The following is a 20219-nucleotide window of genomic DNA, read 5'->3' on the forward strand; positions in this document are numbered from 1 at the left end:
GGTTGCGCTGCAGAAATTCACCAAAGCTGTCCTTAGACAGCTCCTTCCAAACCCATGACCACTTCCACCTAGAAGGACAAGGGCAGCAGATACATGGGAACACTACCACCTGCAAGTTCTCCTCCAAGCCACTCACCATTGTGACTTGGAAATATATTGCCATTCCTTCACTGTAGCCGGGTCAAAATCCTGGAAATCCCTCCTTAATGGCATTGTGGGTCAACCTCCAGCATGTGGATTACACCACTTTCTCAAGAGCAGCTAGGGATGGGCAGTAAATGCTAGCTACCAGTGACTCCCACGAGTGAATACTTTTAAACAAAAGCCCTGAATGAGGAGAGTGAGTAAGTTGACTGATGATGCTTATGGTGATGCCAATTCCTAGCTGAAGTCTAAATAAAAATTAAGATTCTGATGTGCCTACTCAAAGAATTGCACTACACTCAATAAGAAGTGCTGTTATGCAGTGTCTTATATATGTGTCCTGAATAGTGTCAAGCTTCTAGAGTGTTATTGGAGCTGCATTCATCCAGGTGAGTGGGCAGTTTTCTATCACATTTCTGACTTTTGCCTTAGAACATAGAACATAGAACATTACAGCGCAGTACAGGCCCTTCGGCCCTCGATGTTGCGCCGACCTGTGAAACCAATCTGAAGCCCATCTAACCTAAACTATTCCATTATCATCCATATGTTTATCCAATGACCATTTAAATGCCCTTAAAGTGGGCGAGTCTACTATTTTTGCAGGCAGGGCATTCCACGGCCCTTACTACTCTCTGAGTAAAGAACCTACCTCTGACATCTGTCCTATATCTATCACCCCTCAATTTAAAGCTATGTTCCCTCGTGCTAGCCATCACCATCCAAGGAAAAAGGCTCCCACTGTCCACCCTATCTAATCCTCTGATCATCTTGTATGTCTCTATCAAGTCACCTCTTAACCTTCTTCTCTCTAACGAAAACAGCCTCAAGACCCTCAGCCTTTCCTCATAAGACCTTCCCTCCATACCAGGCAACATCCTGGTAAATCTCCTCTGCACCCTTTCCAATGCTTCCACATCCTTCCTATAATGCGGTGACCAGAACTGTACGCAATACTCCAAGTGCGGCCGCACCAGAGTTTTGTACAGCTGCAACGTGACCTCATGGCTCCAAAACTCAATCCCTCTACCAATAAAACCTAACATACTGTACGCCTTCTCAACAACGCTATCAACCTGGGTGGCAACTTTCAGTGATCTATGCACATGGACACCGAGATCTTTCTGCTCATCCACACTACCAAGAATCTTACCATTAGCCCAGTACTCTGTATTCCTGTTACTCCTTCCAAAGTGAATCACCTCACACTTTTCCGCATTAAACTCCATTTGCCACCTCTCAGCCCAGCTCTGCAGCTTATCTATGTCCCTCTGTAACCTGCAACATCCTTCCGCACTATCCACAACTCCACCGACTTTGGTGTCATCCGCAAATTTACTAACCCATCCTTCTACGCCCTCATCCAGGTCATTTATAAAAATGACAAACAGCAGTGGCCCCAAAACAGATCCTTGAGGTACACCACTAGTAACTGAACTCCAGGATGAACATTTCCCATCAACCACCACCCTCTGTCTTCTTACAGCTAGCCAATTTCTGATCCAAACCGCTAAATCGCCCTCAATCCCATGCCGCCGTATTTTCTGCAATAGCCTACCATGGGGAACCTTATCAAACGCTTTACTGAAATCCAAATACACCACATCAACCGCTTTACCCTCATCCACCTGTTTGGTCACCTTCTCAAAGAACTCAATAAGGTTTGTGAGGCATGACCTACCCTTCACAAAACCGTGTTGACTTGTAGATGGTGGACATGCTTAGATGTGTCAGGAGGTGAGTTACTCTCAGAATTCCTAGCCTTTAATCTGCTGTTGGTCCAGTTAAGTTGCTATTATCTGTGTAATCTGCCTTGGAGTGAATTGATAGACCATTGCTTAATGTCTTTTTGAAGCGTTGAAAGTGCCATTCTTATAATCCTAGGTTATGAGCTCAAATGAGCCCAAGATGAGCTTAAATCCTACATTCTCCTCATTTTCTATCTTTGATCCTAGCAATACGTTTGCAGTGTCCGAATGCTGTTACCTTCAGACATGATTATCTAATCTCCAAATCAAGTATAAATCCCAAATTGGACTTCTCAAATATGGTCACCCGCATTTCACTCTGCACCAAGTCCCTCAGATCCAGCCACCTATAACACATTCTGCACCAGGTCTTTGTTTCATTGGCTCATAATATATTACATTTACATTTCTTGTTTTCTTTAAATCTCTACTTCTTGCCACTAATTTCAGCCTCACATACTCTCCCATACCTTTGTCTAACCTTTTGTATCGTTTTCCAAACTTGACCTCCAGCACCACTTATGCTGTGATTTGCAGAAATGTTTTCCCATCTGTCTGCCGTTTGTAAAACCATTCAATCTATGCTTTGAAAAATCTAATATTTGGTCTAGTTTTCAATGCTGCCTCTTAATCTATCTGTTTCCATTTGTGAAACAATATCACGTAAAACATTGTGTCAGTGTTAAATGTTGATTGGATTTTTGAAGATATTTGTGAGCTTGTGTGTTAAAGATAAATGTTTTTTGTGAAAATAGTATTGATTAGATTACTTAAAGATCCTTGACAAAAGCATCAGGGGAACTGATGGCTTGCATAAATCAAACTCATTTTTGCTATCTGCCAACCAACAAATTAAAGTTATACGTAGCAGAAAGGATTCACATCCATTTGAAGATTTGTCTAAGTTAATGGCACTTTTTTTACGTAGTTTATAAAACCTTACAATCATGATGCCGTTTACCTGGGAATGAAGGATGTTTTGAAGGACAAAATTATAGTGGGTGAATTGATGTGATTGTTTATTTGCTGTTTTCAAACACTCCAAATGGCAATGTCAAAAAGTATGAACTGACGCAATATGGGAGTCTGTTTACCATAGTTCTTCAAACACCTCCAGAAAGTGTATTGAACTTTGCACGGTTTAAGGCTGATCATAAATATATTCATTGAAAGTTGGAAAATCCATCCCTCTTCATTAATCTCCAAGGTATCTGAAGCTCAGATATTAAAGGAGAGGTTACTTATTTAGTGCCTTATATAAAAAATATGTAATTTTAAATTGTCGAGAAACGGCAATGGATCTGTGAACATGGTGAAAGGGAACACTGTTGTCAATCTTTGGCTCTGCCAACATTTTAAGGTTTGTGGAGTTGCTAAGTGTGCATCCTTATGAGGAAAGAAGGCAATCTGTCAAACAAATAGAATGTCTACATGAATATTTGCTCAATATCTTGATTTGGAGACCTTAAATATGGCAATAGACTTCAGTGCACGTCTGACATCTGAACCACAGGGATTTGGGGGAACTGGATGAGAGAATCGGATCGAAAGCGTAAGGTCACATTCTGACAAATGTATGACTATTCAAGTTGAAACCAGTCCTGAAATGATGTTGCAACAGGTTTTTTCTGAGAAAGTCTTTGAGCTAACAAATTGTGTTGAATGCTAGAGAGTGACTGAAGATATAATTGCTTTTACTTGCTCTGTAAGAAATAACATAGTATGCCACCAAATAATTGTGCAATACTTGTTCCAGTTCTTAGGCCAAGACATCTGGTTGCATCATTAATTGAGACTTTGGAACTCCTTTGCAGAAGGTGAAGGGGCATTGACCTCTCTGGTGAAATTATTACCAGATTAATAATAGGGCTTCAAGGGGTCAAATTATAATTCAGTTTGTAAAAAAAAAAGCTTTGTATTGCTGTGAGTTTAGAAGGTTGAGGTATGATTTCACCAAGATCTAGTAAATGCTTAAAAATTTCATTGGATATATACCACTTTATCTGTTCATTAAATTCAAAACAAGTGGACTTGATTCTAAAATTAAAGAGAGGCTATTTATGAATGAAATCAGGAAACAAATTTTCTCTAAAAGAGCAGTAGAAATCCAGAAACCCCTGACTGAAAATACTGTGAATTTAATAGAAATTTCCATGACTGAGATGGGTATAGTTTTGCTGGATAAGGTTATCCAGGAATATAAACTAGAGCAGGTAAAAGGGAATTGAAAAAAAAATTAACCTTGATCTTATTGATTTGGCTGAATAATGGCTGTAGACTGAATGGTCAACCCCGGGAAATAAATTGATACTTTGTATTTTGAACTGAATGCTCTTCAAAAGTGGTGACGCATACTAAATGAGTCAAATTGTCTCCCTGTACAGTATTATTCCATGATTCTTGAATTGACATTTCATCAATTTCTTTTTAAAATAGCATAAAAATTGTAATCATTTAATGAATTTTTATTTTGAATCTCCAAGTTAGTTAATTGGGACTAAATTAAATGGAAAAAGAGTTTTGTACTTGCTGATTATTTGAACTTTGAAATTTTCCAGAGAAACGTGGTAGGACATTCTACTCCAAGATTCAAAAATGGTTCTTCGAGAAGTTTTCAGAGTACATTGAAGATTTTCAATTCCAAAAACCAGAAAATCCTGTCGAAACTGAAGAACCACTTAGTGCTAAACGGTAGGAAAACAATCTTTGATAGATCAATATGCATTCAAAGACAAATTGTATCAAGTCTAAATCCAGTGGTACAGTATAGTCATCTTCAGTTATCTCTACTACAGTATTTTAACTTGATTTCCTGGTCACTTTTTATTTCACTATGGTCCTGAATACTTTGGTAGAGCTGAAGATGTTCTGTGACGTATTGTAAATCCTTAGTTCCATCAGTATTGGTTTTTACCGACAGTTTTCAGTTTGGATTCCTTACAGATATTGATAGATGCTTACATATCCCTGTTACATTGAGTTAGGAGGGGTAAACTGATTTCTTGGCTTACCCTCTTAGACTGTATGTAGCTCAGTATCAAAAACAAGTCAGCCAAGATCCTTAAGTAACAAATAAAGGGCTAGTTTATTGCAAACCATATTTATTTAAGTGAAGGTGCAAAGACAATGTATAAAACAGGTCCAACTGTGCAAATATATATAATTAACTTGCTTGAAAACCAGGGCACACACCCCTTCCAAACTTGGGAGAAAACATAAAAATTCTGCTGAGTGTTATCTTAAAAAGTACTTTGACCTGTAACAGTTAAATTCGGGGAAAAAAAGATCATTCACAGACTGCCCAAATGTTGGTCTGTAACTGAAGTCGCTAGAACACACAAGCCGTTGGTGCTGGGGTTTCTTCCTGGCTCTATAATGTCTGGCTAAATTCTTTTGATTTGGAGACAGTGGTTATAAATTCTAGATCCTCCTTTAAGAATGCTTGCATTGTAGCAATGAAGATGCCTCGTACAGGAACCCTGTACTTGTGGTGATGACATATTCCAGTGGGTTTACAACTCTTAATCTTTGAGTGGGGTTTCAGAAAAAAAATGTTAAAGATAGCGGGAGAGCAAAGACTGTTGCTGCAGGCACTTCATCGTTCGGACTGTCTGTTCCAATCTAATAGCTTTATTATACCCACAAAATAGGTCATGTGATCTCTGAAAGTATTGTACACTCTGACTCCAGTGGAGCAGCTTGCATTCTTTGCAAAAGCAACAATTTTTCCTGCCACAGCTAGTCTACTTTGCTTTCCGAAGTCTTCTTTTAAAAAAAACCTAAGATATGAATAAATGCCCAGTCAACGATGGCCTACATTAATGTTTCATAATATTGTGTATAGATTACAGAATACCAATTTTAAATACCAAAATGAAAACCTTGCTCTCATTTGGCATATATTTTAAGTTGTTGAGGGATATCTTTTTGGTTGCTGCTTCTTACAATATTTTGTAATTTCCATCAGTAAGAGGAGCTGTAAGTGGTGAGAGGTTGTTTCTCCATGCATGAAATACTCTCAGAATGTATCTGTTTTGTGAAACAGTGGCTACATAAATTAAACATCTAAGAACTATTTTAATAATTAACGTCTGTCGTTCTCTAAAGTCTTTGTTGAAGGGAATTAAACTGTAGCAAAAGGTTCAGATTTTTGCTGACTTTGAAAAAGCAATTAGTGGTGTAAACAAGTTATTTTAGTCAATATCCTTCTCTCTTTCCTAGAGGATTTAATTTTGAATATAAAACCAAGTATGCTACTTGTGAATAGGGCAAATACTTTGACATTTTGAAGTGTTTTGAACAGTTGCTTTCCAGGAACTGAAAACATGAGTGACATAAAAGTTTTAACATCTGGGTTAGTATTTGAAGACCTATTTACAGTTACTGTTGTATCTTCATGTTTAAGATGAATGATTATGACTTCAAATTAGTATCTCTTCAATTTATATTTCTTTAGGTTAACCGAAAATATGAGAAGATTAAGTAAGTGAATTTCATTTGCACATGCTTATTATGTTATCAGGAGAGAATGCGTTTCTATTTTTGCTATGTGTGAAAAGGGAATGGGATTATTTGAATCTTGATTGAAAACTACATTTTTCACCTTGTACTTTTTTTTTGAAGAGCGTTATAATCATGCATATTTAGAAATGAATTTTATTAAAAGGTAATTGTGTTTTGACACCAATATTAACACTTGAAATAAATTGCTAACCTACATATTGGAATATGAATGTCTAGTTGTTTTGGGAGTTCTTGAATGTAATTGAATATGTATCTTAGAGTGCTTATCCTAAAATATTCCACCACTTTGATCTCTGTTTGGAACAGCCTGATACCATTCTCTGCACAAGTCTGAATTATTGTCAGGGTTGGGTAAGAAGAGAGCGTTATTGCAGTTTGACTGCACTTTAGAAATCTTTTGTTCACATTTTGAACAAAAATGCGACAAAATGTAATTCTAGAATGTTCTGTTGTGATGAAGGCTGGCTCTCAAACTGGAAAAAATAAGAGCACACATTGTTGTGGATTGAACGACCAGATTACTGTGGTGCAATTCCAGCCAGTAAAAGCTCTGGAATACATTAAATTAATGATATTAAATGCTTAACAATACAGTTTTTCAGTAGGTAAATTTATTAGATTTCTTAAAATTAATATTTTGGGTTTAACCGTAACAACTCAAGATTCAGATCAGAATATTTTACAATTAATTTTTGTCCATGATTTTGGGGGGTGGAGAATGTATATGATTTATAAATGACTACAGAATCACTTTTTTCATTTACTTTTAGAACGTGGTGCCAAACCAGTAACCAGCTTCTTAAAGAACCTGTCAGCCTTATCAAATTGGCACTCTGTATACACTTCAGTAATTGCCTTTATTGTAAGTAGTCATTGGTATCATGTTAAGTATGATATTGTACATTCACACTGAGATATATTTGAGTAGAATTGCATGGGGATCCTTGATGTACAGAATTACCTCTGAAATCCCTGGAGGAACCTGTCTATACCATTTCTTGGTGATTTTCACAGAAGCAGCGAGAGATTGGAGAATTATGGAAATTTCACATGACTGTTGGTGTCTGTTGCCATTATCTAATGCTGCTGTCATTTCATGTTTATTGTTTATTGAAGCTATTTTTGTTGAATATCCTCAATTACTGACATCTGAGGATCTTGAGAACAAAAGTAGGCCATTCAACTGTGAGCTTATTCTGCCATTCAGTGAGATCATAGCTGACCAGGTATGATCTCCATCAACCTGACAGTTCTGTATCCCATGATACCCTTGGATAACAAAAGCCTGTATTAGTCTGAGGTTTAAAATTATTAATTAAGCAATTATCCACTGCCTTTTGAGAATTTCACACTTCTACCACTTTGAAGAAGTGTTCCCTAACTTTACCCTGAATGGCCTGCCACAAGGTTTATATAGTTTAGTTTTAGACTTCCCTTAGCAACATAAGAAGTCTAATTATTCTGTAAATTTCATTCAAAATCCTGAAAACCTCAATCAGATTCCCTGAAATTTCTGTATTCTATTATATAAACAAGGCTTTCATTTCTTCCAAAGCCTGCTGTATGTCTAGAACTGTGTATACTTCTCCAGATATGATCTAATTGGCGTGCTATATAGTTAAGTAGAAAAGAATCTGTCTTTTTCTAACCAATGGAATATTTCCAAAGCTTAACCATTAGCCTTTCTATTTATTTTTGAATGTACATAATCTCTACATTTTAGTGCATGGATCTTTCGATCTCTTTGGAACGACACTGTACCTAGCTTTTCTTGATTGAAAAAAATGCTTGCATCTATTTTCTCATTCAAAATTCAGAGTTTCACCTATTCATGTAAGCCGACAGTATCTCAACAATCTTATGTTCCCTTCCACAATACATACTATGCCACCTGTATCTCTGCCATTGGCAAGATTGCATATATGCCTCGATTATGTTTCTAAGTCAAGAATAAAAATAGCAAATCATTGAAGCTCCAGCCCAAATCCTTGTGGGAAATCAATTGTCATTGCCCTCCAATTCAAATACATATCCATTATCTTACTAATCAGGCCAGTAATCATCCATTACTTCAGTGAACTTTAATATTAGCTAACTGTCCGTAATGTGGAGCCTTAGTAGATGCCTTCTGAATATCTTTAAAGACTAGATCTACAGTATTCCTCTGTTTACTGAAAAATTCAGTTATACTATGATTATTTGAAATTACCTAACATTTATAAATCCATCTTGGTTCTATAATAAATCATGTTTCTCTTGAATGCTCAGCCACTTCCTCATGTCTGACGTTAGATCAATGTGTTTGTAGTGGGTTTCTCCCATATATCCCATTAAATAATGGAGGTACACTTGTAATTTACCATTTGTAAAGAGACAACTCCTTTGAAAGAAAGAGCTTATGGTTAAAGTATCGACAATTTCCTCACCCAACTCCTTTATCACTCTTTTTGGTGCCTTTTCTTTTTCTAATACTGCTTTCCAGCTTTAATTTTAGGAAATCCTAGCTGAGTTATACACTTATTGGCTATTTTGAAGTGGTAAATAGAGCAAAATGAATTGTGTAGTGGCTACTGCTTCAAATCCACAGTAGAAGATGGTGCCTGAGTTGTTATTACCCCGAAAGAATGCTAGCATTCTTTCAGAAGCACCAGTGTCCAGTCTGTGTTGATGAGAAGTGGCAGTTGTAGCTAAGTCCATCAACCCATTTGTACTCTACACTTAATTACTGCTGTCACTATCTTAATAGTGTCAAGAGCTGCAGGGATGTATCCTTAATATAAATGCTAGGGGTAAGAGCAGCACGATGGCTTAGTGGTTAGCATTACTGTCTCACCAGGGACCCAGGTTTGATTCCTCTTTTGAGCGACTGTGTGCAGGTTTTCTCCGGGCGCCTCGGTTTCCTCCCACAGTCCAAAAATGTCCAGGTTAGGTGGATTGGACGTGCTAAATTGCCTGTAGTTTCCAGTGATGTGCAGGTTAGGTGAATTAGCCATAGGAAATGCAGGGTTACAGGTTTAGGGTATGGGGTGGGTCTGGGTGGAATGCTCATCGGGGTGTTGGTGTGGACTCGATGGACCAAATTGCCTCCTTCCATACTGTCTGGATTCTGAGGCCTTTTAGTATACTGCTGCTGGAGGTTCATGTTAGCTTGCTGCGTATTGATTTTCTTTTTTAAAGCGGGTTTGGAGTTCTCCCAGGACTTTAATGGACTCATGGTTTCCCCATTGGGAATTCCTTTATTATGATTTGCAGAGTGGGAGGATTGGGATACAAAAGGGACAAAATTGGAAACTGTTCATGTGAAGTCTCACCATAGAAAGTAACATTTTCTACTCTGCAGTCTTTGGGGTTTACAGACTGAAGAAGTCAATTTGAGACTTTTCCAATCATCAGTGTTTCAGATGGATACATTGTATACTTAAGCTTTTTGGGACATAAGTAAACTCCTGTCTGAAAACCTGAAGCACCCATCTGCCAAGAGATTAACATTTTCTGTATGTCTTGAATTCCTTTGCAACTGAATCACTGTCTTGAATTCCTGTATGTCTTCTGGGCCCTGACAGCAAAAAGACACTGCCAGCTTATGGGAGGCCCAATCTCTTCCCAGACTTCAACTGTTGGCTGGCCCTGCACTTTGTCCCTTATGGGCAAATTACCTCAGATGCCACAATGATGACCGTAGCTCACTGGCTGTTTGTAGGTGAGGATTCCAATCTGGTCTGACTACATAGTGGTTAATAATGAGTGAGAAGCAAGACTCCTTCAATAAATGGCACTATTAAAGTATGGATAGGCATTGATATTGCTGGAGATCTGCCTTTTTTTAATTTATTTTTTAATTTATAAATTTGCCAAATTAATGTTGCAACCTTTAAAATGAACCCTCATCACTTACGTTTGTTGAGACTTGAATTTATTAAATTGTCACTCATGAATGTGGTATTTTTGGTGAGTGCTTTTAAAATAAATATTTGTGAGCTGTGTTGCAAATATTAACTCAATTCATGAATGCGGAGTGTTTTGCTAATGTGGGAAGGGAGAGGGCAGCTTTGTGTTCTGCATGGATTGTAACATTCTCTTGTCTTTCAGATCTACATGAATGCTGTTTGGCATGGCTGGGCCATTCCAATGTTCTTATTTCTAGCCATTTTGAGGTTGTCTCTAAATTATCTCATAGCAAGGTATTAACATTTATGTTTCCCACTGCTGTCTAAAATTTACAAAATCTAATGACACTTTAATACTTTTTTTATAATGGGAAAGTTTAAGTTAAGCCTCAGAACCATCAACTCTGTGGCATAGAGTTAGCAACTGGTATGCTTAATAAAATGTTTTGTCAGACTCCTACACGTGAAGATAGTATAGCGTACACCTACAATATCTGTTATACTTGTTTTGCATCTACAAGTTGAAGGTTTCTGAACAATTTTTTTTAAATCATTAAAGTCTCTTGCTACTTTGTTAGAACTTCAGTTTAGTTACAGGTGGTACATTATATGACTTTCTTGGTTAAAATGAATATTAGTGGGAATGTCCGAGTAAGGTAGTGGTTAAGAGGTGGGTGGGGTGGTGTTTAATTCTAGAAAATGGACAAATAAGGGGGCTAAGACTGAATCTTTACTTCAATTCACCCACTAATGCAGACAGGGTAGGGGATGAGTGACCAATGCTTTGCCAGCGGGAAATTGACACTTATAAAGTGTCATAATGATGTAGTACACCTCATTTTTATTAAACCTTTTGAAGTTGAACTCTGCTCATTTAGGTTTTGCTGGGCTTGGTAAATCACTATGCTGAAATGAGGCTGGAGACTGCTTGGTCAAGAGCCAAGCACTTTTCCACTTACCTGCTGAATCCATTATGCCTTTGTGAGCAAGTGTATGTAGTTGTGCCTGTCAGGCATCCAGATCTAGACATTCCCACCACATCCAGCTCTGTCTGCATGATACAGGCACTGTCTGGTCCTGTGGTCATCTCAGGTCTTCTCCCTATCTGATTGAAAGCTGATGTTACGTAGATCCAAACCATATGGTGAAGCAGGAACCTAGCTATAGATAGTTCTGTTAAAATAAACTTTATTTGGCTTAAATGAGGTCTGTCAGTTACACCCATTGCCCAGTTCTGCTTTCTGCTATTAGTGTGTGTGATATACATGCGCAGATATTTTCTAATCACTTGTTCAGATTCTTTTCAATCAACCTGTTCAGAAGTGTTATGCCACAGGTGGAACTTGAACCTGGACGTTCTGACCTAGAGATAGGGACACTACCACTTTACCACAAGATTCCTTAGATTCACACAGATATTTTTTTCTAAAAATCTGATCAGACATGTCTCTGGACCTGACCTCAGGCCTTCTGGCCCACCACCACTGCACTACAAGAGTACCTCATATAAACACACAGATCTTTAGTTTTATTTTAAATTAACCTGTTAAGAGATTTTCTGATGCACCTCTGCAGCAGACAGAACTTGAACCCAGGTGGCCTGATCCAGAAGTGGGGACATTACCATTGCTCCGTGAGAGGCTAATCCCATACAATAGAGAGAGACTTCTAATCAATCTGTTCAGAGATGTTATTACACACCTCTGGAGCAGATGGCCCTTGAATTGTGGCTTCCTGGCTCATAGAAAGGTACACTACACTGTGCCACAAGAGCCGCCACCTAGAATTAATTATTTAACACTGATCATCTGTTTATCCTTTAACCACTTGTCATAAACTAACAAAAAGTCACATATAAAATACTAAAAATGTTTGTATAAAGGAAGAATCAGTAAAAGTAAACAGGTCCCTTCAGGGACTGATAGGATAAATTATAATGGAGGATAAGGCAATGGCAGAAGCAATAAACATCTACTGTGAATCTGTCTTCATGGTAGAAAACACCAAAACATTCCAGAAATAGCGAGGAAACAAGATTCTCGTGGAAGTGAAGAAATTAGAGAAATTATTCAGTTTATCAAGTAATATTTACCTAAATATATTGTAAAATAATAAAACATAAAATGCCAATAAATCCCATGAACCAAATCATTTGTATTCTAGAATTTTAAAAAGGTGGTTGCAGCGATAGTGAGCGTATTGGTTTTGATTTCTTGGAATTCTGTAGATTTGGAAACAACATTTCCAGTTTGGAAGGCAGTAAATGTAACTCCACAATTCAAGTCAGAAGAAAGATGGGAGGTTGGGGATTTAACATAGCACTTAGAAAATCATGATGTGATTAGGCAGAGTAAACATGAATTTATGGATAAAAAATTGTGTTTGACAACTGTTGGAATTTTTTGAGATTGTAACTAAAAGGGAACCAGTGGATGCAATGTTTATGGATTTTCAAAATGCATTCAATGAGATGCAACGGTAGTTTCTTTTAAAAAAAAAGATTCCTGGGATTGTAATCAAGTATTATTAGCTTGGATTGATTGGTTAGCAAGAAAACAGAAGGAATAAATGTGACGTTTTAGGCTGGCAAGCTGTAACTAATGCAATTCCGTAAGGATCCATACTTGGACTTCACCTGCTTGCAGTCCAAATCAATGACTTAGGTGACAGACAAAAGTTGCCAACAATATGAAGCTCGGTGAGGGAAAGTAAGTGGTGAGGTGTACACAAAAAGGCAACCGAGTGCTATGGAAAGATAAAAGAGTGGACAGAAATATGGCAGTTGGAATACAATTTGGGAAAGTGTGAATCCACTTTGTAGTCAAAAATAAAAGAAGCGGAGAGCTAAATTTTCCAGTTTTGAATAAGCAGCAGCCAAGGTGTTGCACTTAAATGTAGATAAGACAGAGAGTAAGATACATTCATCTGACTCACAGCAATTTGCCTTGTTCATTATACATCTGGGGTCTGTGGCAGTCTTCTTGTGAAATCATGCAGTAAGCGAGGCAGAAGTGCTTTTTGTTGCTGGAACTTTCCACGTCCATGCACCTGGCACAGTTTAAAGCTCAACTCTGTTCTTCGTTGAATGCTGCTAGCCCAGAGTGCCCTTCATACTACCGTACTATGCTCTTATGACTGAGGATAACGCCTAGAAAAGCAAGTAAGGAAGTTCCCCACTTTGCTGACAGGGACTTGGAGATCCTTGTGGATGGGTGTGGAGAGAAGGGCATTGCAGACTGCCAAAAACATAACCAGATACAGCCAGCTCAGATCATGTTAACAGCTTGAGTCAGTGTTGTGTCCCAAGTAAATGGAATGAACAGTGGTGCAGAAAGAAAGTTAATGATCTTCTGTATTCCACAAGGGTAAGTGTAAGCATCTTCTGTCTGCTACCCTACACTCACAGGACCACGACACATACAATTCTGGTCACCATTCTATAGGAAGGATGTTGTTAAACTTGAGAGGTGAAGAAAGTATTTACAAGGATGTTGCCAGGACTGGAGGGTTTGAGCTATAGGGAGAGGCTGAATATACTGGGGCTTTTTACCCTGATGTGTCAGAGACTGAGGGGTCGCCTTAGTGAAGTTTATAAAATCATGAGGGACGTGGATAGGGTGAATACCCAAGGTCTTTTTCCTGGGGTGGGAGTGTCCAAAACCAGAAGGCATAGGTTAAGGTGAGAGGGAAAGATTTAAAAGGGACCTAAGGGGCAACCTTTTCACACAGAGGGTGGTACATGTATGTAACGAGCTGCCAGAGGAAGTAGTAGGGGTGGGTACATTGGAAACATTTAAAAGCATCTGGGTGGGTATATAGGAAGGGTTTAGAGGTTTATGTGCCAAATGCTGGAAAATGAACCAAGGTCAGATTGGGATGTCAGTTCAGCGTGGATGAGTTGGACCAAAGGGCCTGCTTCCATGCCATATGACTCTATAACTCTATGACTCACTCTAACTCTGCCACTGTACATGCTTCTCACCAAGGTTTATAGGCTACAACTCTCACTATTGCATGCAGAATGTGCAGTCAACAGCTCTCATCCATCTCATCTTCCTAAACTAATGACTGTTCCTGACCTCTGCGCTCCCTACTCGCTCACTGCGGACATCTCTCTACTTCTCCTGCACGTGCAAGACCACTAATGGCTCTTCCATCCCCTTCCATTATACTCATCCTTCCCTTTGTCTTGTTCAAAGAATAATTGGCCTGCACCTGGGCTGGGAAGGCCAAGAATGGGAATAGGGTGCAGGGATATAAAGCCTCTCAACCTATAGGAGACCTGCTGGGGAGATTTCAAGTCCTGCATGTTCCAGTAAGGAGGAAGGATAAGGATGGCAAGGTAAAGGATCCTTGGATAATGAGAGAAGTTGTAAATTTAGTCAAAAGGGAAAAAAGAAGCATATGTAAGTTTTAGGAAGCTAAAATCAGACAGGGCCCATGAGGAATATGAGGAAAGCAGGAAAGTACTCAAGTAGAGCAAGAAGAGGCCATGAAATGACCTTGGCAAGTTGGATTAATGAGAATGCGAAGACATTCTGATGATATATTTAAAAACAAGAGGATAATTACGGAGAAGGTAGGACTACTCCAAGATAAAGGAGGGAACTTGTGCTTGGAGGCAGAGAATGTGGGTGAGATCCTAAATGAGTACTTTGCATCAATATTCACCCAGGAAAAGGATGTAGAGGATAGTGAGTTTTGTGTGGAACGTGCTATATGCTAGGGCATTTTGAGATCAAGAAAGAAGTGGAATTGGATCTCCTGAAGAGCATTAAGGTGGATAAGTCCCCAGGCCCAATGGTATCTACCCTAGGTTAATGAGAGAGGCAAGAGAGGAGATTTCTGGGGCCTTGACCAAGGTCTTTGTATCCTAGCTAGCCACTGGAGAGATCCCGGAGGACTGGCAAGTAGCTATTGTTGTTCCTCTGTTCAAGAAGGGAAATAGGGATAATCTAGGAAACTATAGACCAGTGAGTCTCACATCAGTAGTTGGGAAGCTATTGGAGAGAATTCTTAGGGATAGGATGTATGCATGTTTGAAAAAGCATGGCTTTGTGCAGGACAGGTCATGTCTTACTAACTTGATTGAATTTTTTTGAGGAGGTGACAAAGATGGCTGATGAGGGTAGGACAGTGGACATTGTTTATATGGATTTTAGTAAGGCTTTCGAAAAGGTCCCTCATGGTAGGCTCATCCAGAAGATTAGGATGGATGGGATCCATGGTGACTTAGCCGCGTGGGTTCAGAATTGGCTGACAATATTGATGGAAGGGTGATTTTTCAGGCTGGAGGTCCATGACTAGTGGTACTCCACAGGGATCTGTACTGTGCCCTCTGCTGTTTGTGATATATATAAATGACTTATGAAAATGTGAATGGGTGGATTCATCAGTTTGCAGATGATACAAAGATCAGTGGAGTTGTGGATAGTGTAGAAGATTGTCAAGGATAAAGCAGGACATCAATCAGTTGCAGATGTGGACAGAGAAATGGCAGATGGAGTTTAATCCAGGTAAGTGTGAGGTGCTGCATTTTGAACGATCAAATGTTCAAGAAAAGTATGCAGTTAATGGCAGGACTCTGAACAGCATTGATGTACAGAAAAATCTTGGGGTTCAAGTCCATAGCTGCCTAAACTTAGCCACGCAAGTAGATAGGGTGATAAAGAAGGTGTATGGCATGCTTGCCTTTATTGGTCAGGGAATGCAGTACAAGAGGCAGGCTGTCATGTTGCAACCACATAAGGCTGTAGTTAGGCAACACTTAGAGTATTGCATTCAATTCTGGTTGCCACATTACAGGAATGATGTGGAGACTTAGGAGAGGGTGCAGAAGAGATTAACCAGGATGCTGCCTGGATTAGAGGGTATGAGCTATTAGGAGAGGCTAGAGAAACTTGGGTCATTTTCTCTTGAGTGGTGGAGGCTGAGGGGAGACGTGATTGAAGTCTATAAACTTACGAGATGCATAGATAGGGTTGACTGTCAGAATATTTTTCCCAGAGTTGAAATGTCTAATATCAGGGGCCATGCATTTAAGGTTAGAGGGGGGAAGTTCAAAAGAAACACGAGGGGCAAGTGTTTTACACGGGCAGTGGTACAAGTCTGGAACGCACTGCCAGAGGTGGTAGTGGAGGCAGATACAGTAGGGGTAATTAAGGGACTTTCGGATAAGCATATGAATATGCAAGGGATGGAGGGATATGGACCAATGGCAGGCAGAAGGGATTAGTTTAATTTGGCATAATGTTCACCGCGACATCATGGGCCAAAGGGCCCATTCCTGTGCTGTACAGTTCTTTGTCCTAAAATGCCCAAAATGACTGAAGAAGTTCATGACTGCTTATGTGGGGCCAAAGAGACCAACCATCTCATTGAGCTTCATTTTATTGTGCTGCACTGCTCTCCCCTTTACCATCAATGCTAACTCCTTAATCTACACAAGCTTTTATCTCTCTCACACAATTTTTTTCCTCTAATGCAGGCACTAGCACCATCAGTGAATCTCTGCTAAGGAGAGACCAGTATTAGAATCTTGTCGTTCCACCTCTGCTTCTATGGAGGAAGCTACTCAATCCTCAGATATTGCCTGAATGCTGTGCCTGCTCAGTCTTTCACCTTAATGGGTAGTCTATGTAGATTTGAATTTGGGAGTTCAATCCGATGAGCACATTGCTGACACTTCTCCACAGCTGGCCAAGGAAGATCTTTGTCACTTTGAAGACTGCCAGAGATCAGGCATCTGCCCAGCCCCAGGCAGAAAATAATCCTGTGATCTCAGCAATTGATGACTTTGTCAAAATGCATACAGCACACAGCTCAGCAACAGCTGGCTATCAGTAAACTGGGTTGAAGGCAGGAGGAGTGCATGAATGTCTCAGTATGGCCTTTTCCATGGAGAGGTTGCTGACAGTCATGGAAAGCCAGGACCAGCACTCTGTCTGACAGACATGCTAAAGAACCTGTACCCCATCACTCCAACTATAGGTGCTCAATATCATACTGGAAGATGATTTGAGCTGGAAGATATTGAATGACAGAGCAGGCTGAAAAGACTGAGTGACCTACTCCTGTTCTTATTGTCACAGTGCTGTTTGCGAATTGACTACTGTTTATCTGTATTACAGTAATGACTACATTTCAAAAGTAGTTAATTTAGCTGTAAAGTATCTCAAGACCTCCTGAATAAAATAACTCCACAGAGGCCAGGATCCTGTTGCCAAGTCACCCTTTATTTACTTGTGGAAAGTCCTTGACACTGATGCAGGTCCCGGGGAGCCAGCTCTCAGAGTGAATAGAGCAGGCCAGGCAGCATCAGAGGAGTAGGAAAGTTGACGGTTCAGGTTTTCTGAAGCAGGGTCCCAACCCGAAACGTCAACTTTCCTACTTTTCTGATGCTGCCTGGCCTGCTGTGTTCCTCCAGTTCCACACTGTTATCTCTGACTCCAGCATCAGCAGTTCTTACTTTCTCTCGGAGTGAATAGGATGTCTGACGCTCCTGTTCTTTTTGTCAGCCAGAGTTTCCTGATTGGGTCTGTTAATCAGGTCCAATCAGGAAATTCATTTGCTATGATGTCGACCTGGCTGACCTTGTTACAATCATTGCAATCAAGTTATGAATAAATGCAAGTATTCCTTTATATTACAGTTTGCAGTTGAAACTTTACCACTGATTTGGGCTTGAAACTGCCTGGTGAAGGTTTGACTGTTTTGATTAGTTCTTTGCTGGACCATTGTTTGAATACACAAGGAAATGTAAAATGCCTTGGTATGCGGGAAATTGGCTGTTCTACCTGATTCTATAGCAAATGCACTTGCTTTATTTGAGCAGCATGCAAATACTTTACATGCTTTGAAACATTTAGTGTCTGATGTCAAGGTTGTGAAAAGTCAAGTGACTTGATTAGGATAATGAGAAATACATTAGTGATTGTGTTAGTCATTAGACAAGTAAGAAAAGCATCTAGTTGACGAACATAACATAATGCTGATTTAACAAATTGCCCAATTATTTTAATGCTTCTATTCATAAAGTAGCAAGTACCCCTATTCCACCAAATACCCATAGGGTGACCCGAGTTTATTACCTTTGTAGATGTAAGGCTTGCAATGTAGACCATAATACAGGAAATCCACAGGATTAACAGACATAAGTAAAACTGTTCATGTTTAAAGAAAATAAAAAAAAAACAAATGTAACTAAAATGATCTAGAGCAACTTTGAATAACATATTTGATCTTTGCCAAGGGTTGGTCATTCGACAAAATAAGTTCCTTTTGAAGTTTGGTGCAAAAGGTAAGCATATGTGTCAGGGAAAAACAAAGCTGGCAGAGGCAGTTGTAGCAACTGTGAACTTTGTTTTTCTCTGAAAGGACAGGATCAGTTAGTGAGTGAACAATATTAACTCTTGCTTCTAACTGGCAAATCACAACCTGCCCAACTTGTAGATTTTGTTTTACATATCTTCAGTAACTATTATTTCTGGATCTTGCAGGGGTTGGAGGATTCAGTGGAGCATTGTGCCTGAAGTATCAGATCCTGTGGTAATATTACCATTTCTTACTTTCATAAATGTATTTGTAGCAGTTGTGGAATTTTTCTTTGTGGAGATCAGTAAATGTCTGATTTGGATTTGATTTTTGGCTGTTATCAAACAGTAACTTTCAAATTTTTGGCATTCTTGAAATTTTCATTTCTGGGGGAAAAAAATGAAATCCTGAGTGTAGTGTTGCCTTTCGGTAGTGTTGGCATAAAATTGGCCTGCAACATTATACTTCTTGGTATCTACAACATGGGTGGTGTGGTGGCTCAGTGGTTAGCACTGCTGCCTCACAACACCAGGGACCCGGGTTCGATTCCACCCATGGGTGACTGTCTGTGTGAGTTTCCTGCCACGGTCCAAAGATGTGCAGGTTAGGTGGATTAGCCATGGGAAATACTGGGTGTCAGGGATAGGGTAGGGGGGGTGGGTCTAGGTGGATTGCTGCTCGGAGGGTTGGTGTGGACTCGGTGGGCTGATTGGCATGTTTCTGCAGTGTAGAGGTTCTATTCTAACCTCACAAACTTGCACATACGTGTGTACCTTTCTGTATGAATGATGCAGAATTACTTCCTTTGCCTGTAAACATTTTGGGAATAAAACTGAATCTGAAAAATCCCAGGTGCCACTTTTATAATAGGTACAGGTTTTAATCTCCATTGTCTTGGTCTTCATTTATTCCTAAACATTTTCCTAATTTGTGACTGGTCATTATCAGTTTTACAATTTATGTTTTGTCTACAAAGAGTGAGGGCGAAGAACATTAGTGACTTGTCCAATTTTTGTCTCAGACTTTGCAACAAACATAAAAGGTTATATTTAAATTAAGAACTAATTGTAGTATGATCCTATAATAGAGTGGACTATTGAGTGTTTTGCGTATATGTTCATTTGAGATGTTAAATACGGAATACAAAATTTATTCCTTACAGGAGCCTTCAAAGGAGGACCTTACTGTATCTGAAAAGTTCCAGCTTGTGCTTGATGTAGCACAAAAAGCACAGGTAGTTCGCTAAAACACATCTTGGGAGGCATTTGTACATAATATCTAACAAAGGTCTAGATAACTTATTTTGTTCTGTTGCTATGGTTGAACTATTAAATTATTGTAATTAATCTTTGTTTTGTGTTTATTAATTTCTTTCACACATTTTAATCAATTACTTTTCTTGTTTTAAACCTTTTTAGACATCTCGGTTTGGCTTTGTTAATTGTGCTGTTGCCCCGATTAGAAAGTTGTTGGTTCATGCCCCACTACTGTTTAACCATATAATCTAGGCTGATTATTTTAGTTGCATGATGGAGGCAATTTTTTTTCAGTTGTGTTTAAGCTGAGGCCTTATTAACCTAGTGCTCGAAGAAGACCAAGAAGT

The 20219-nt window shown here is 39.2% G+C and overlaps 1 protein-coding gene across 1 annotated transcript in view; it reads left to right on the plus strand.

The window, feature by feature from the left end:
- The window catches only part of gramd4a (GRAM domain containing 4a), a 146768-nt gene that overhangs the window by 93641 nt on the left and 32908 nt on the right, over positions 1 to 20219 (plus strand). Inside the window, exons 5-10 of the mRNA XM_020518497.2 lie at positions 4451 to 4583; positions 6349 to 6374; positions 7187 to 7278; positions 10506 to 10597; positions 18802 to 18850; positions 19779 to 19850. Coding sequence (XP_020374086.2) covers positions 4451 to 4583; positions 6349 to 6374; positions 7187 to 7278; positions 10506 to 10597; positions 18802 to 18850; positions 19779 to 19850 — 464 coding nt within the window. The remainder of the gene's footprint in view (positions 1 to 4450; positions 4584 to 6348; positions 6375 to 7186; positions 7279 to 10505; positions 10598 to 18801; positions 18851 to 19778; positions 19851 to 20219) is intronic.

This window comes from Rhincodon typus, chromosome 22, assembly GCF_021869965.1.
Source record: "Rhincodon typus isolate 14 chromosome 22, sRhiTyp1.1, whole genome shotgun sequence".
NCBI lineage: Eukaryota > Metazoa > Chordata > Chondrichthyes > Orectolobiformes > Rhincodontidae > Rhincodon > Rhincodon typus.